Source organism: Moschus berezovskii, chromosome 14 (genome assembly GCF_049115385.1).
Source record: "Moschus berezovskii isolate FMDL1 chromosome 14, NW_MosBer_1.0, whole genome shotgun sequence".
Lineage (NCBI taxonomy): Eukaryota > Metazoa > Chordata > Mammalia > Artiodactyla > Moschidae > Moschus > Moschus berezovskii.
Window position 1 is genome coordinate 35,921,971 of NC_142473.1, and position 18,477 is coordinate 35,940,447.

Consider the following 18,477-nt stretch of genomic DNA (forward strand, 5'->3'; position numbering starts at 1 on the left):
CTACTTATTTATGTCCTCATTAATTTCTTTCAACAGTGTTTTGTAGTTTTCAGTGTTTTCCTTTTTTTAAAAAAAAAATTGATTTCTGATTATTTCCTACTTTTTGCTTGATTTGCTCTTTTCCTAGTTTTTGACATAGGAATATAGATTCTTAATTTGAGGACTTTTCTAATAAAACATTTAAGTGCTATAAATTTCGCTGTCTGCACTGCTGGCATCCTATGTGTTTTAATGTGTTATATTTTAATTTCCATTCAGTTTTGTTTTTAAAAATTATTATTTTATTTGAGTCTTCCTGTTTGATTAAGTTTATTTAGAAGTTTAATTTCCAAGTGTTTAGGAATTTTCCTCTTATCTTTCCGATATTGATTTCTACTTTTGTTACATTATGGTCATAAAACATACTTGTATGATATCAGTTCTTTTAAATTTGCTAAAGTGTATTTTATGCCCACCTTGGTGATTATTCCATGGGTGCTTGAAAATTGTGTATTCTGCTCTTATAAAGTGGAGTGTTCTTTGTATGTCGATTAGATACTGTTGATGGATTGTTTTCTTCAGATCTCTCTTCTTGCTGATTTTCTATCTAGTAACTCTATCCGTTTCTAAAAGGAGATATAGGTAGCTTTTTTAATCTGGTTTCTTTTACTTAGCATAATGCATTTGAGATTCATCTTATGTGTATCACTGGTTAGATTCTTTTTACTGTTCAGTAGGACATTGTTTATTTAGACATTTATCAGCTGAAGTACATTCTGGTTGTTTACCCTTTTGGGCAATTTATTAAGAAAGCTATTATAACCACTCACAGGTTTGTGTGTGAACAGAAATTCTTATTTCTCTTCAGTAAATACAGAGAATTGGAATTACTGAGTCATGGGAAGTATATGTTTAACCTGTCAAGCTGTTTTCCAGAGTAACTGTACCATTTTGCTTTCCCATCAGCAACATATGAGAGTTCTGTTGCTCCAAATCCTCACCACCGTGGTATTTTCAGTTTGCTTGTTTCTGTCTTTAATTTTAGCCATTCTAATATATACATAGTGGTTTTAATTTGTATTTACCTAGTGACTAACAGTATAGAGCATCTTCTGATGTGCTTATTTGCTACCCAGATGCCTTCTTCGGTGAAATATCTGTTAAAATCTTTTGCCCATTTTTGTACTGGGTTCTTTTCTTATTATTGAGTTCTGAGAGTTATTTATATATTCCATGTATCTATCTATCTATCTATATATCCCTTATCAGACAATTGTTTGGTAAATATTTTCTCTCAGTCTGGCTTGTTTTTTTATTTTTTATCAGTTTCTTTCAAATAGCAGACATTTTAAATTTTGATGGCATTCAACTCACTGATTTTTTTTCTTTTATGGATTATGCTTTTGGTGTTATATCAAATAAATCTTAGATCAACTTATAGATCACAGAGATTTCTTATGTTTTTCTAGACATTTTATAGTGTTAGGTTTTACATTTAAACACATTGATTCATTTGAGTTAATTTTTATATATGATTTAGGATATAGATTAATTTTTTGTTTTGTTTTAATTTGAAAATATGAATGTCATTGTTTAGTTGTATTCATTGATAAGACTGTCTTTTTTCTATTAAGTTTATACCTTTGCTGAAAAAACAATTAAAACTGTGTAGGTAGACTCTATGTCTAGATTCTTTCTTGTTTTCCATTGGTCTATGTGTCTGTCCTTTTGCCAGTATTATGCTGTTTTGATTACTGTAGCTTTAAAATAAGTCTTGAGATCCAGATAATATAGATTTTAACTTTGATTTTCTTTTCAAAGTTATTTTGGCTGTTCTAATTCCTTTGCCTTTACATATAAATAGTAGGATAAGTTATTGAATTTTAGAAAAAACATTCCTGTTGGGATTTTGCTTGAGATCTTGTTGAATCTGTAGAACAATATAGGTAGAATTGGCATCTTAATAATATTGAGTCTTCCTGTCCATGAACCAATATATCTCTCCATTTATTTAAGTTTTCTATGATTTCTTTAAGTAATTGGTGTTTCGTATTTTGCCACATAAATCCTGCCCATATTTTATTACATTTTTACTTAAGGATTTCATGTATCTAAACCCTATTATAAATAGTACTATTTTTAATTTCAGTTTTCAACTGTTCATTGCTGGGATATAAATACAATTAGTTTTTGTATATTGACCTTGTATCTTGCAACCTTGCTAGATTTATTGCCTCTAGTAGTTCTTTGGTAAATTCATTGTAGGTAGTCATGTTGTATATGACAAGGCACAGTGTATATCTTCTTTTCCAATCTGTATAACTTATACTTCTCTTTTTTCTTTTTTTCCCCCTCTTTTTCTGCATCTCTTAAGAAACTTATGTAGTTTTTTAAATTTAGAGTGCCATTACAGTGAATTATATTAACTGTTTTTTTTTTTAATGATTCAGTTCAGTCATTCAGTCGTGTCCGACTCTTTGTGACCTCATGAATTGCAGCACGCCAGGCCTCCCTGTCCATCATCAACCCCTGGAGTTCACCCAAACTCATGTGCATCGAGTTGGTGATGCCATCCAGCCATCTCATCCTCTGTTGTCCCCTATTCCTCCTGCCCCCAATCCCTCCCAGCATCAGGGTCTTTTCTAATGAGTAAACTCTTCTCATGAGGTGGCCAAAGTATTGGAGTTTCAGCCTCAGCATCAGTCCTTCCAGTGAACACCCAGGACTGGTCTCATTTAGGATGGACTGGCTGAATCTCCTTGCAGGCCAAGGGACTTGCAAGAGTCTTCTCCAGCACCACAGTTCAAAAGCATCAATTCTTTGGTGCTCAGCTTTCTTCACAGTCCAACTCTCACATCCATACCTGACCACAGGAAAAACCATAGCCTTGACTAGATGGACCTTTGTTGGCAAAGTAATATCTCTGCTTTTTAATATGCTATCTAGGTTGGTCATAACTTTCCTTCCAAAGAGTAAGCATCTTTTAATTTCGTGGCTGCAGTCACCATCTGCAGTGATTTTGGAGCCCCCAAAAATAAAATCTGACACTGTTTCCACTGTTTCTCCATCTATTTCCCATGAAGTGATGGGGCCAGATGCCATGATTTTAGTTTTCTGAATGTTGAGCTTCAAGCCAACCTTTTCACTCTCCTCTTTCACTTTCATCAAGAGGCTTTTGAGTTGCTCTTCACTTTCTGCCATAAGTGTGGTGTCATCTGCATATCTGAGGTTATCGATATTTCTCCCGGCAATCTTGATTGCAGCTTGTGCTTCTAAGTTTAACCAGCCTTAAATTCCCAGAATAAATCTTACTTGGCTATACCATAATTTTAATCTTTTGATATATTGGAATATTTATCTTGCTAATATTTTGTTGAGAATTTTCGTGTCTATATTAATGAGGATTTTTTTTATGTATCTGTCATTTTCTTTTTCTTAATGTCTTTGTCTTGTTTTAATACTAGAATTTTAGGATAGTCCTGGCCTCATAAAATGAGTTTGTGAGTGTTCTTTCTTCTTCCGTTTTCTGAAAGAGTTTGTGTAGAATATTATTTCTTTCTTAAATATTTTGTAGAATTTGTCAGTGAGGCCATCTGTGCCTGATATTTACTGTAGGTTTTAACTATGATTAAATTTATTTAATAGATATAGCTTGATTCAAGTTGTTCCTTCTTGAATGAGCTTTGATAGTTTGTGTCTTTGAAGGAATTATCCATTTTATCTTAGGTATTGAATTTGTGAGCATAAAGTTGTTCATAATATTCATTTATTACAAGCCTTTGATGTTTTAGAGTCTGTAGTGATATCTCCTCTTTTAATCCTGATATTAATGTCTTCTTTTCTTGATCAGTCTGGCTAGAAGCTTATCAAATTCACTAACCTTAAGGACCAGCTTTTATGTTTTATGTCTTTTCTCTTGGTTTTCTGCTTTCTATTTCACTTATTTCTGCTCATATCTTTATTAGTTTCTTCCTTCTTCTTGGTTTGAGTTTAGTTTGCTCATCTTTTTCTAGTTTCTTAAGGTGGAAGCTTAGATTATTGATTTGAGACCTTTTTTCTTTGTAAACATTTAATTTTATACATTTCTCTTTAAACACTGCTTTAGCTACATTCTATAATTTTTTATATATTGTATTTTTATTGAATTTAGAAAATTTTCTAATTTTTCTTGTGACTTTCTCTTTGACCCATGAGTTATTTACACATGTGTTGTGTATTTTCCAAATTCTTGGGGATTTTCCAGTTATATTTCTGTTAATGATTTATAATTTAATTTTATTATAGTCAGATAACTTATCTTGTATTATTTCAATTATTTTAAACTTAGTAAAGGTATATTTTGAGCCTAGAATATGGTCTGTTTTGGACAGTTCCATATGCACTAGGAAAAAAATGTGTTTTCTGATGTTGCTAGAAAATGTGTATTAAAAATGTCAGGTCAAGTTTGTAGTGTTGGCCAGGTCTTTATATTGCTTACAATTTTCTCTATTTTTATTCTGTTAATTACTGAGAAAGGACTGCTAAAGTCTCCAACTGTAACTGTGGATTTGTCTATTTCAGCTTCCAGTTCTACCAGTTTTTGCTTCATTATCTTGAAGCTCTCTTGCTAGATATATACACACGGAGGATTGCTACTTATATATGTATTGTTATTTACATTTGTCTTTCGAGCTTGCCTCTCCCTTTCTAATGGTTTTTGCGGTTGTCTCTAACCAGCTCCCTAGACTCTTGATCTAGAACCAACTCTCACAGTGGATTTTGGAGACCCTATCCCACTATTACTGAGTTAGTGTAAATCTAGTCACCAAAGCAGCAGGTGTGTGTGTATGTTCTCAGTCGCTCAGTCATGTCCATCTCTTTTTAACTCCATTCTCCGCCAGGCTCCTCCGTCTGGAATTTTCCAGGCAAGAATACTGGAGTTAGGTTGCCATTTCCTACTCCAGGGGACTTCCTGACCCAGGGATCAAACCCACATCTTTTACGTCTCTTGCATTGGGGGGCAGATTCTTTACCACTGTGCCACCTGGGAAACCCCAAGCAGTAGGTGATTTGATTCAATTCCTTTTGGAAGAGTTATCTTTTTACTTCCTTTACCTAGACCCATTGGTCAAAAGAGGTAGCCTGAGAAAGTTGATCTGCAGCAGTTCTCTGCCTCCTTATTTCATGCCCAGCCTCACATTACCCTAACTCTACTAATACTTCAGGCAGTGATCCTGACTTAAGTTCCTATACCTCCTGTGGGGTACTTTTAACCACCTTTGCCTAACAGGAACTTAACTTCTGACTGCTACTACCTGGTTTGAACTTGGAGTTCAGTGGTCCTGTGGTTTGAGTTGTATGCTTTGTATTTCTATTCAGTTTCTGGTCCATGGAAATGTCTCATTTTTGAGCCTGGGCCATGTGTTCTTGCAATTCAACCCTTTCATATTTTATACATTTTATTCTTCTTTTAGAGCAGAAATGCATTAAAATGTGAATTTATGGAACCATTTTATTCAGGGTTTTAATCATATTGATAAATGTATATCAAATAATTCAGTTCAGTTCAGTTCAGTTCAGTTCAGTCGCTCAGTCGTGTCCAACTCTCCGCGACCCCATGAATCACCGCACGCCAGGCCTCCCTGTCCATCACCAAATCCCGGAGTTCACTCAAACTCATGTCCACAGAGTTGGTGATGCCATCCAGCCATCTCATTCTCGGTCGTCCCCTTCTCCTCCCGCCTCCAATCCTTCTCAGCATCAGAGTCTTTTCCAGTGAGTCAACTCATCGCATGAGGTGGCCAAAATATTGCAGTTTCAGCTTTAGCATCAGTCCTTCCAATGAACACCCAGGATCGATCTCCCTTAGAATGGACTGGTTGGATCTCCTTGCGGTACAAGGGACTCTCAAGAGTCTTCTCCAACACCACAGTTCAAAAGCATCGATTCTTCGGCGATCAGCTTTCTTCACAGTCCAACTCTCACATCCATACGTGACCACGGGAAAAACCATAGCCTTGACTAGATTGACCTTTGTTGGCAAAGTAATGTCTCTGCTTTTTAATATATTATCAAGGTTGATCATAACTTTCCTTCCAAGGAGTAAGCGTCTTTTAATTTCCTGGTTGCAATCAGCATCTGCAGTGATTTTGGGGCCCAAAAAAATAAAGTCTGACACTGTTTCCACTGTTTTTCCATCTATTTCCCATGAAGTGATGGGACCAGATGCCATGATCTTTGTTTTCTGAATGTTGAGTTTCAAGCCAACCTTTTCACTCTCCTCTTTTACTTTCATCAAGAGGCTTTTGAGTTCCTCTTCACTTTCTGCCGTATTACTTATCTGCAATATAGTATTCTATGACTAGATGTTTGTCCATTTACTAGGCAACTTTGACAGTACTTGAATTTAAGGAATAGTTAATTGAAACAAAATTCCAAGTCTTTATGGAAAACCATATGAAAAATACCAAGTTCAGTTCCAGACACTTTGATCTGTGTGAATGATGAGAATAAGTAATTCTGGATGTAGGTGAAATACAGAAGCTTGAGGAAGACAAGTGGGAAGCATCTATGGCTTCATTTAAGTGAGAGAATGAGCTCCATGATGGAAGATCACAGAGAGAAAAGGGATGAGACTCTGGGAGTGAATTTTGAGTACTACCCAAGTGTAGAACCTGTAAAAAGAGATTGTAATGTAAACGGAGAAGAAAATTTATAGAACAGTATTCATTATTGCAGCAAACCATTAAGATGGTGATAACTGAGAAAGAACGATGATCTGAGAACAAGACCTGAATTCTACTTTCTACCTTTCATTCTTGCATAGCAAACTGGCCCTCAATTCAATTAGTTATCTGTAAAGTATGTAGTAGATGATCTCTGTAATCTTTTCTGCTTCTGAAATGTGATGTTTTATGTGTTTTAAAAGATGTTGGTGACTTTGAGGAAACTGTTTAAGTAGAGTGCAAAATCCCAGCTATAGACTACTATGGTAACTTCTTTGATATGCCATGATATGTGTGCGTATGTGCATGCTTGGTCATGTCTGATTCTTTGTGACCCCATGGACTGTAGCCTGTCAGGCTCCTCTGTCCATGGCATTTTTCTAGCAAGAATACCAGAGTGGGTTGCCATTCCTCTTCCATGCCATGGTATGATACCATGTCAAAAAACAGAGAAAGCATACCATACAAGAGAGATTAAATAACAGCAATCAGATGTTTGAAATGTATTTTGAATCCTTTGTAATACCTTGGGAAACAAAGTAAACTATGTGAATAGTTTTCTTCTGCTGCTGCTGCTGCTGCTGTTGCTGCTGCTAAGTCACTTCAGTCATGTCCGACTCTGTGTGACCCCACAGACGGAAGCCCACCAGGCTCCCCCTTCCCTGGGATTCTCCAGGCAAGAACACCGGAGCGGGTTGCCATTTCCTTCTCCATTGTGTGAAAGTGGAAAGTGAAAGTGAAGTCGCTCAGTCGTGTCCGACCCTTAGCGACCCCACGGACTGCAGCCTACCAGGCTCCCCCATCCATGGGATTTTCTAGGCAAGAGTACTGGAGTGGCTTGCCATTGCCTTCTCCGAGTTTTCTTCTAGTTACACTTAATGATTTTGTTCAACCAAGAGAAAGAAGCATAAGGGATTTTTCATGTTTTATTTGTTGCATTCTTTAAAGAGATGTCTGTGTTAGGGATTTCAGTTCAGTTCAGTCGTTCAGTCAAGTCCGAATCTTTGTAACCCCATGGACTGCAGCATGCAAGACTTCCCTGTCCATCACCAACTCCCGGAGCTTGTTCAAACTCATGTCCATTGAGTCGGTGATGCCATCCTACCATCTCATCCTCCGTTTTCCCCTTCTCCTCCTGCCTTCAATCTTTCCCAGCATCAGGGTCTTTGGTTCTTCGCATCAGGTGGCCAAAATATTGGAGTTTCTGCATCAGTCCTTCCAATGAATATTCAGGACTGATTTCCTTTAGGGTGGACTGGTTTGATCTCCTTACAGTCTAAGGGGTTTATTTTGAAGTGAAAGTGAAAGTCACTCAGTCGTGTCCAACTCTTTGCAATCCCACGGACTATGCAGTCTATGGAATTCTCTAGGCTAGAATACTGGAGTGCGTAGGCTTTCCCTTCTCCAGGGGATCTTCCCAACTCAGGGATCAAACCCAGGTCTCCTGCATTGCAGGTGGATTCTTTACCAGCTGAGCCACAAGGGAAGACCTTATTTTTAAGTAAAATAGCTTTACTTAGAATAAGTACTCCAGTTGATTCAATATGAGTCTGCTTTTGAGACTCAGTAGAGAAGTAGAATTGTTAGCTTAACACTACTGTATAGGCCCCTGTGAGCACACCTCCAGATAGTTTTAAGGGAGAGATGGAACACTTCTGGGATACCCATAATGCCATTGTGGTAATGCACTTGCATTTTATGTTTAAGACTCATCATTTTTATCTAGGATGCTCCTTGAGATTGTGAGCTGCTGCTTTTATGGATTTGGAGACATGAGGTCCAAATGTGGGCGCTTTCTGCCAGCTTAAAACCTTTGCTTCTAGGCCTCCTTTTAGTCTTCCGTGTTCCTAAAAACTATATAAAATATTATGTTCATATTCCTTAGGATAGTTTATAAGACTGCAAGGTAACCTTTGTCTCTGTTCATCTTTGGGGATTAGGTTTTTTCATAAATTCACCCTCAGACTAAGATTTATGGTAGAAACCTACAGTCTTTTTCAAGTAGTGTGCCAGGTCTTTTATCTAGCTTCATAGACCAGTGACTGAATTTTAATTGAGGAAATGCTCCTAGCTCTCTTAGGAATCAAGAGTGAAAATGGGCAGTAAGGAGAAAGGGACATACCTCTCCCAACCTGACCATCATGCTACTAAAATACGCTCTTGTGTCTGTCCCATCAGGCAGGTGTGCCATGGACCAGCAGCCCCTCTTGTGTAAAGGCTTGTTTATGTGCACTGGGAGTGGAGTGCCTAACCCAGCTCCACTAAGCGTGGCTTCATTCTCCAGTCCCCCCTTTGTTAGTGCCACCCGCAACCCCACTTCACAAGTAACTAATTTCTAATTCCTCACCATTCAGAGACTCTTAAAGTTGAAAGAAGGTTTTCTCTCTGTGGGTGTTTTTATTTAATAAGAAAGAGGAAAAAAGCACCATGCCAGTTTGTCTGTGGGTAGTGTTCTTCACAAGGTTGCAGCTAGCATTTGGTTTCCATTTATCATTTTCAGTTGCCCACGTGGTCATGCTGGCCTTTATGCTGTGTGTAGTAAATTTCGTTTCTCTTGTGATTGGTCATTTTCTGTTGGAAGGTCATGGGGGAATGGTATTCAGAACTACTGAACACAAACACAGTATATATTACATTTTAGCATTTGCTTATTACAGTATATCCTTGTCAGTAATATCTTCCAAGGTAGGCCTATAGCATTTTGCCCACTTCAGAAGTGAGACTCACAAATATTAAATACTTTTTAATAGCCAGGTAGAAGTACTGATTGGTAGACTATAAATTGAGATCATTCATTTTGAAGACTACTTAATCATCAGAAATCATACAACTTTGAGAAGAAAAAAGCCAATTTACCTTTTATGGCTTTGGGACTGATGATGATAAGAAAAGCTCAGATAATACAGAATATGCAGGTATAGTTCAGACATTGTTTAGATGAACTTTTGAACAATGAATAAAATATCTAAGCTGGTGGACTAAGAAATTGGTTTCTAAAATTTACTGGTTATTTTGTAAAATCATGATTTTTTTGTATCTACTGATTTGCCCTACTTAACAATAATCCAAAATAAGGATATTTGGGGTAAACATAGTATCTTAAAAATCATGATTTTCACTTATGTAACTTTTAGGGGTTCATATTCAGTGTACGTAGTGAGTTATTGTGAGTCACGACTCTAATATTTTTTCTTCATTTTTATAGCATAAAGAGTCAGTATTTGTTATAGTCCATATCCAGGCTTTCATCCATATACAAAACTCTGCTGATGTTACCTCAAAATCAATAATAAACCTTAAGGTTAAATAAGTGGAAAACAGGTATAGGATGTGGTTATATTGATGACACAAAATAAATGTGGAAAGTTACATGGGAATGAAATTATGAAGGCACTTTTATAATCAAAGTGTTAGTTTTCTATTGCTGCTATAACTAATTGCTATAAAGTGGCTTAAAACAATGTCTGCTTATTATGTTACAGTTTTTATGGGTCAAAAGTGTGAGCACAGGATGGTTTAACTGGGTTCTCTGCTTAGGGTCTCACAAGGCCAAAATCGAGTCAACAGGGCTGTGTTCCTTATTGGAGGTTCTGGAGAAGCGTCACCTTTCAGGCAGCTTAATTCTGTTTCTTCTTATGCTTTCCATGTGCCTCCCTTCATCTTCAAGCCAGCAGTGTCATGTCAGGTCCTTCTCATGCTTGGAATCTCCCCGACTTCCTCTTCTATTGTTAGCTGGAGAAGTTTCTCTGCTTTTAGGGGCTCATATGATTAGATTAGGCCCCACCCAGTTAATGGGCTTCCCAGGTGGCACTAGTAGTAAAGAATCCGCCTGCCTGTGTATGAGACATAAGAGACATGGGTTTAGTCCATGGGTTGGGAAGATTTCCCTGGAGGAAGGCATGGCAACCCACTCCAGTATTCTTGCCTGGGGAATCCCTTGGACAGAGGAGCATGGTGGGCTATGGTACATAAGGTTGCGAAGAGTCAGACACGACTGAAGCGACTGAGCATGCACATAGACATCCAGTTAATCACCCTATTTTAGGATCAGCTATGCCCCATAGCATGATGTAATCTTGAGAATAGCACCAGGGAAGGAGATAACTGGGGAGGGACAAAATTCTGCCCATCTTATTCATATTAAAGACTTAGGACTTTATTCTCTGTGTCTTATGTGATTTTTAAGAGAAGAATGTTGTGGTCAACTTTGTGTTTTGTAACAATGACTTTGGCTATAATATAGGCAAGAGTAATTGCGGAGCCACTGTAAGGTCTTGGGAAACCATTGAAAGGAATATCATTTGAGATTCAGGTAAGAGAAGCCATAGTAGCTATTTTAAGAAGAAAGGGATTTGATACAAGGAATAAGATGTTATAAAATCTGAGGAAGGGCTGCCTCCCTAGGATTATCTCTAGAGTGGTATTGCAGAACTAGGCCACCAACGGCGCTGCTTCCTCCACTGGCACCCGATAAGGGGAGACTCAGGAAGCTGCTGTCCCTGAAGGTGGATCACACCGCCTTAGCTATGACCTGGAGACCAGCAAGCTGCTGCCAGGGGAGTTGACTGCAGGAACACACTATGTGAACCACCATCTGATCATTAGGAAGCCTCTAACCAAGCTGTTCCCACCCATGTCTGCTAGAGCCTGTCTCTCTCTCTCTCCCCGGGCTGTTGAATGAGATTGATGAAAGTTAAATCTCACCTGAAAAGAAGGGTGGTAAGTGTAGTTTTCATCTTTGCGTATAGAAAGGCATTCTAGGATGACGTTGGAACAAATACTGAGGAGACTCATCCAGCTTATGCATCCAAAGAAAGCTGTGGCAATCCATGTTATTAATGATAGTGGTTTGAATTTACAAGACAAGTGGGCAAAGAGATGCAGATAGACTCATGAAATATTTAGGAATAGAATTAGTATGACACAGCAGTTGATGAGTGGGAGAAGTGGAGAAGAGAGATAGGAAGGAATCCGGACGACTGTTCAGTTTCTGGCTGGGATGATTAGATAGTTTCTGGTGCCATTTACCGAGATAAGAAAGACTAGAAGAGAAGAAGGTTGGAGAGCAACAATGAATTATCTTTGGACATGTTGAGTTTGAGAAAACTATTTAAGACCTTAGAGTGTCCTAATTTATAGGTCATTTAATTTGTAGATAGACTTGACCGGTTGTAACAAATAGGCTAATTTCTGCACATGGGCCATAATTTTGTGTACAAATATGTTTATGCTTGAGATAAATTCAGTTGACTATAATGTCAGGTATAAACAAGTATAGCATTATACAGCTATAATATTAAGTTTTAGTTTTATATTTAAATAGATTCAGGGCTTACCACTAATTCTTTAATCTCATTGTTGACTAGTGTTTTTCTTTTTCAAAAAGACTCGAGGGTGCTGTATTCCCTAAGTTTGCTTGTTAAGTTTATTTCTGGAAAAAAAAACACAAAACTTGGTGAGGTATAATATTCCTGGGTCATGCTTTCTAATTTATTTATTTGGTAGGAAATGTGTTATTTTGCTCAGTCTCTTTCACTGGTGCTGAAATCTCGCTTTTCATCTCATTCTGCTGCTTATCCTTTATCTTTGAGCTCCTGTTTTATTATATTAATGCACTTATTAATTTCTGCACCTTAGAGTGTCTGTGGGGCATTTTCATTTCATTGAGATGTTTTCTTTGAGATCGAGTTCTCCTCTGCCTTTTATTTTTGTGTTTCTCTCTTTTATTCCTTTTGCTGTGTGGTATGTGCTTAGTTGCCTCTTTGTCTTATCTTCTTGCTTATGCCTAAGAGTGAGTCCCTCTCTCTAGCCCGTGTCTTTACTGAAACTTGGTATAAGTAAACTCCTTGACCCCCTCACCACTGTTTCTTTTGTTCCTCCTGGACAGAGTCTGAGAGTCTGGGGTGTTACAATTCTATCTACTTTCCTGTAGTCTGGAGGGAAAACATCTGTAGAACTGGATTCAGCTTTTATTTGACCCCTAGGTTCTGCTATCTTTCCCAAGATTTTGTTAAATTATCATAACCTAGTTTCACTTACTTGAAGTCATATGCTAGGAGACTGGGCTACAGAAAGATACGCTTGGTCTTTGAGTCATTTTGCTTTTTTAGTTTGGAGCCTTGGAAAATTTCAAGTCATGGTAGTTTTGTTTTTTGTTTGTGTGGACTGTTTTGTTTTGTTTTTTTCCCCTTGCTAAGATCCTGACATCCTGTCAGTGGGGTGTAGCGCCTTCTGATCCCTGAGGGATGTCCTTAGTCTTCCTCCCAGCTGACTCCATTCTCCTTCAGCCCCATTTGTTCTAAATTAAAACGTATTGGTCAGTACACTAAAGGTACTGACCTTGGTAAGGATTTTGTTTCCTTACCTTCTTTTTCCATAACGTCTTCTAGGGGTTGAATTAGGATCCTTGCTTATTAACAAAATCACATACACAAAGCTTTTGGTTCCTTTTAAAAGGCTATTTCAATAAGACTGTTCCCTCTTTTTCTGTATTAGTTGCTGCTGGTAATATTTTACCCTTAAAAAATATTATTTAGGGTACAAGACCTGGGAGAAATTTCTGTAATGTGTTTCATCATACCACCATCTTTTCCAAGAAGTCCTTCCTAAGTAGATTTCAGTCATATATTTTTTAAAGGGTATGTGTGTTTTAATAATACAAGTCCCAGACAGCAGGAATGGAGTCTTAATACTTATTTGTATATGGACTTAGAATTTACGAGTTCTTACTCATCTGTTATTTTGTATGATCCTCACAACTGTCTTATAAGGTAGGAAGAACATTATCCCAGTTTTACTAGTGAGGAATCTGAGATATGAAAGGATTGAGTGAGTTGCTAAGCCACACAACTAATTACAAGTCAAGACTCTGACATCAGATCTTCTGACTCCAAGACCGGTGCTATTTCACCTGGTCCCCCGCTTCATGGCAATGATTGCCTCCATCCCTGACCACAGAGGTCTTATTGCAGCTTCAGTGTTCTACCAACCTAGTTACAATACTGATTTAACTGAGTTAAAGCCAAAGTAGGGGGAGAACGTGGGGGAGTAGCAAGCTTATGACCACTGTGTTCTGATCCAGAATTAACCTCAGTATAGCTTGGTTATAGTAAAGCTAATATCAGATCTTTTTCAGCACTTTTCCCCTCTCTGGTTTGTAGGAAATTGCTCAGCTTCCGCAGGGAGATCAAACCTACATTCTCCAAAGCTGGCAGACGAGACAAGATTTTCCACATGGGAAACTTGTCCTCTAGGCCCTGGTCCCACCTGCATAATTCACTTTTATCCTAGTATCTTTGGCTCTTTAATTCTTGCCTTGATCAGGGAACTTGTATCCCTCATTTACCACTCTTTTACATATTCTTGATTCTTCCACGAACTCCTTATATTACAGTCAACTAGGCTAGGCAGGACCATTCAAACAAAGCATCACTGAAAAATCAGAGTTAATAGCTAATATACAACTATATTTTACAACAGTGTTTTTGTTTGTAAGTTATGGCTTCTCTGGGGTCAGAAACTGCTGGTCTGTGTCCATCTTTCCAGCTATTACCAAAAAACATGGGCTTAGATATCTACACGCCTTGATGATGACGCCCAAGCAAGTGGGTTCTACAGAGTGACTGGACTTCTATCTGTAACCTTTGTAGTGTCTACCTTTTTAGGTTCTCCTCTCCTCTCTATGCCTATTCTTTCATAATTATTAGGTTCTCCTCTCCTCTCCTCTCTAAGCCTATTCTTCCGTAATTATTAGCAGCAGGTGTGATAGCTGTCTTTAGAAGAAACCCCCTGTCTGCAAGGATGGGGTTTTACTGAGATTTCAAGGAGACAACCATATCAGATCACAGATTCCACATAGTCACAGTAGATAGATAGGTAGGTAAGCAGATATAATATTAGAGCAGGATATTAGAAAGATGTTGAGGTAAACTACTAACAGTAGTTTACCTGTAGTTCTGAAAAAGTCAGTAGTTCTTGCTCTGGTGGCTTAGGCTATCACTGTTTTGCTTTTTTTTTTTTCCCTTCTAGGTATCATGAACTAATCACAAAATATGGGAAGCTGGAGCCTTTGGCAGAAGTGGACCTGAGACCCCAGAGCAGTGCAAAAGTAGAAGTCCACTTTAACGACCAGGTGGAAGAGATGAGCATTCGTCTGGACCAAACAGTTGCAGAACTAAAGAAACAATTAAAAACTCTAGTTCAGTTACCCACGAGCAACATGCTTCTCTACTATTTTGACCATGAAGCTCCCTTTGGCCCAGAGGAAATGAAGTACAGCTCTCGAGCCTTGCATTCTTTTGGCATTAGAGATGGAGACAAAATTTTTGTGGAATCCAAGACAAAATAACCTCCGCCAGCCTTGTGAGAACACACACATTAGGACTTGCAGGGCATTTGTTCCATGAGGTTTTCTTCAGGAGGGAGAAGGTTGTTTAGTTTTGTTTTGTTTAGGTTTTGGGGGTTTTCTATATTTCCCTCTAAAATGGGTTAGGGGGCTGCTTTTGGTATTTTCTACCGCCAATTCCTTTGGCTCTGCCACCAGAATTGGCCACATCCTCAGTCCCTGTGCCCACCCTCATGAGAGATGACTGGGCAGCACCGACTTCTAACTATGTTCACTGGAATCTGTCTGCCGCTTGGTTGTCATGACCACTTAAGTACACTTGTGACGCTGGTGTGAACAGTGCGTCCCCCCAGAAGGGCATCTTGCACTTAAATCAGGAGACAAGGAATCTTTCCAGGAAGGGCCGGCATGTCTCTCTCTTTTCCTCCATTTCCCCCTCCCTCTCTCCTTTCCTTCTTGAGTTCAGTTTTTCCTTTTGACTTGTGTCTGCACGTTTGCCCAATAGTTTTATTCTGTCCATACCTAACTTCTCATTTCTCAACTTGGGTAAGTTTTTTTCTTCATTTCTCATTTTTGAAATAATTTCATGTTTCAAGAGTTTCTCAGCCTGATTCTGATCTCAGGTACTCAGTTGGAACCTTTAGTTTTCTGTTAGGGTCTGGAAGAAGAGTCCGTGAAGGAACACCACCAGCTGCTGGAAGCGCAGGCACGAGCAGTCTGAGCTCTGTGTGTGTGATTGTCCCAGTCTTACTGTTCCTCCCCCAGTAGAGCACCCATTACTGACATGAAATAGGTCAAATCCCAGAGTTCTTTGCTTTTTGCTTTTTGAATGTATTTTTTTCATATCTGTCTTTTTCATTACTTTGTTGGGAATGGAGGCCTGACTTTATGAAGAATCCAATAGTGCAATGGATACACATGCCAGGAGAGCTAAGAGTTACCTAATAAACTCCTGGTAGTATGTATGAGGGAGTCACGTAGAGGGGATATGGGAGAAAGTGTATCGTGACTTTCCTGCCTGGCATCATTTGAAGTCTTTGCTGTCGCACTTTGCATCTTTAGAAGTGGGAAATTTTCATCAAAGGGATCTTTGATTCTCAGTTCTTCCCTGGGATTTTGTGATGTCATAATTAATTCTTTTCGTTTTATGTTTCAACTTAGTTGCCCCTACAGGAGAACAGCTCTGACTAATCTCTAAGTAAAGTATAAGTGTCAAAACTTCAGATTTGCCTCCAAGTTATGTTTTTTGCACAATCATATTTAAAGCACTTTCCTTTAAAAGGTAGTCCTTACCTGCTCTGACATCTTTTGGTTTGCTCTTCTGTTCCTTTGTTAATCATTGTAGTCTCTTTCTTTGATATATGTTTTTCTGGATCCACTGTGTTTACCGATGGAAGACTTGAGATTGACTTAGTGCCACTGGGGCAGAAAATGTGCACATGAAGTATTTTTCAAAGAATGTAATTGTTATCTGATTGCATTTGACCTTTTGACCTTTGTTACATGATTCCATCACTTCTGCTGCTGCTGCTGCTAAGTCACTTCAGTCGTGTCCGACTCTGTGTGACCCCATAGACGGAAGCCCACCAGGCTCCCCCATCCCTGGGATTCTCCAGGCAAGAACACTGGAGTGGGTTGCCATTTCCTTCTCCATCCATCACTTCTACAAACTCTTAATTTCTTATGAAATTTTTAGATGACTCTTGTAAACCCTTCTCAGACACCAAGTTGTGTTTATTATTGCTACTTTTTCAGTCATCCTAGGCCACAATAGCAGATGTTTATTCTCTTAATGCACTTCAGGTTCAGTATCTGTAAAGCCTTTGACCCAGGCTTGCTGAGTCAAATCTACATTCACTGTAACATTGAAGGTGGAAACCAAAGGGTTTAGGAAGATGAATGAGGCCAGCTCTCCTTCTGTTGCAGACTTTATCTTTCAAAATCATAAAAATGAACAATGGAGATCTAGGTGGGGTATAGACAAGAATAATTATTTTGCAATCACATTTTCCTGACAGATTTTTGGAGGTGGGAAAAAGTGTGGCAACAGTGTCATGATGATGAAAACTGTGGGTGCTTTGTGTATGTGCGTGTGAGTGCAAATGAGTATGAGAGAGAAACAATGCAATTCACCCCGTCACTTTTGTCAGCTTGGGAAACAGACGAGCTCTTATTTTTTAAGGTTGTATGACCCAAGACTGTCTCACAGCAAAAAGCAGAGCGAACACCTGTGTTACGCTTTAATCATCAGTGAAATAGTAACAATTAATAAGATATTTTATATATGACAAAGTTTTATGAAAATGCTTTTTTACTATTAGAGACTTGTTCCTTCTGCTATTACAGAACACAGTGCCCATCAGCTGCAGGCGTAATTCTCCAATTACACAGTTGCATGTCAAGGGAACTTCTCATTTAATTCAATGGCCGTGGGTATTTGGGGGACATTGTAATTGATGGTCCTAATAATTGCTAAATGATTTTTGATTGAGACAAGATCTAATGCAATTATCAGTCTTTTAGAGTTACAGAACAGAAGTAAATGAGAAAAGCTATTTGAGCATATATACATGTAGACTTATTTGGGTGGCCGAGTAAAGATGCTGCTCTTGAAATAAAATTGGTGCTGTGTAGACACTTGTAACCAAAATTATTTTTATAATAGGCCAAAAAGAAGGAGAAGAGAGACCATGGATTTTTGAGTCAACAAGTTATGCATAATTGATTGTAGCTTATCTGTGTTTTAATGTTAACTTCATCCAGATTCAGTGAGAGCATATCATTGACATTTATGAAGCAAAATTCTGTCATAGCCAGTATTACAGATAATGTTGCTACAGGCACAGTGTATAGAACATATCTTTTCTAAAATAGAAATTCTTTTCAGTTACGAAAAAGGAAAGGAGTAATAAAAGAAAACCAAGTCAAAACTGAGGCATCCTTTTCATGTGGGCATGGAGCTGCTGAAACCACAGTGGAACTTAATTTTTGAATTTGAATTGTTGAAATATCCCACATTGCGTTAAAAAAAAAAAAAGTTCAGAGTCATGTATCTTTTTTTCTTATTGGAAGTTTCTATTGTTTCTGTAACCTATTGCCACCGTGACTGTAAATACCTAAGAAAGCAGATATTATGTAACCCTTGTTCCTTTAAGACCTTTTGGTGAAAATAAGCCCAAAACTTGAGCTGTATGTAACAGAGCCAAATGTTATGATGCTATATGTTTTAAAAGTTTGTTTCCTTAGAAAGGAAAGTTTGGTTCTAACCAAATGTTTCAGCTATGTTGCTAAATCAGCAGTGTTATGAGCAGGGAAGACTTGTTACACCAGTAACTTGTCAACTGTTTGAGGCCACAGGTGACAGCTTTTAGGAGCCCATGTGTTGAGGATGGCTTGCTCCATGGGAGGTGCTAGGCTCCAGGGCAAATAAAACAGAATACAGAATAATAG

The 18,477-nt window shown here is 38.2% G+C and overlaps 1 protein-coding gene across 8 annotated transcripts in view; it reads left to right on the plus strand.

The window, feature by feature from the left end:
* TBCEL (tubulin folding cofactor E like) overlaps window positions 1-16,037 on the plus strand; it is a 70,233-nt gene extending 54,196 nt beyond the window's left edge. For 7 of the 8 annotated variants that reach the window (XM_088843024.1, XM_088843026.1, XM_088843025.1 and 4 more), the window contains one exon: window positions 14,712-16,037. In XM_088843024.1, the coding sequence (XP_088699150.1) occupies window positions 14,712-15,030 (319 nt within the window). In that variant the 3' untranslated portion in view covers window positions 15,031-16,037. The remainder of the gene's footprint in view (window positions 1-14,711) is intronic. The other variant, XR_016038987.1, reaches the window with a different exon arrangement.
* Window positions 16,038-18,477: the final 2,440 nt, after the last annotated feature.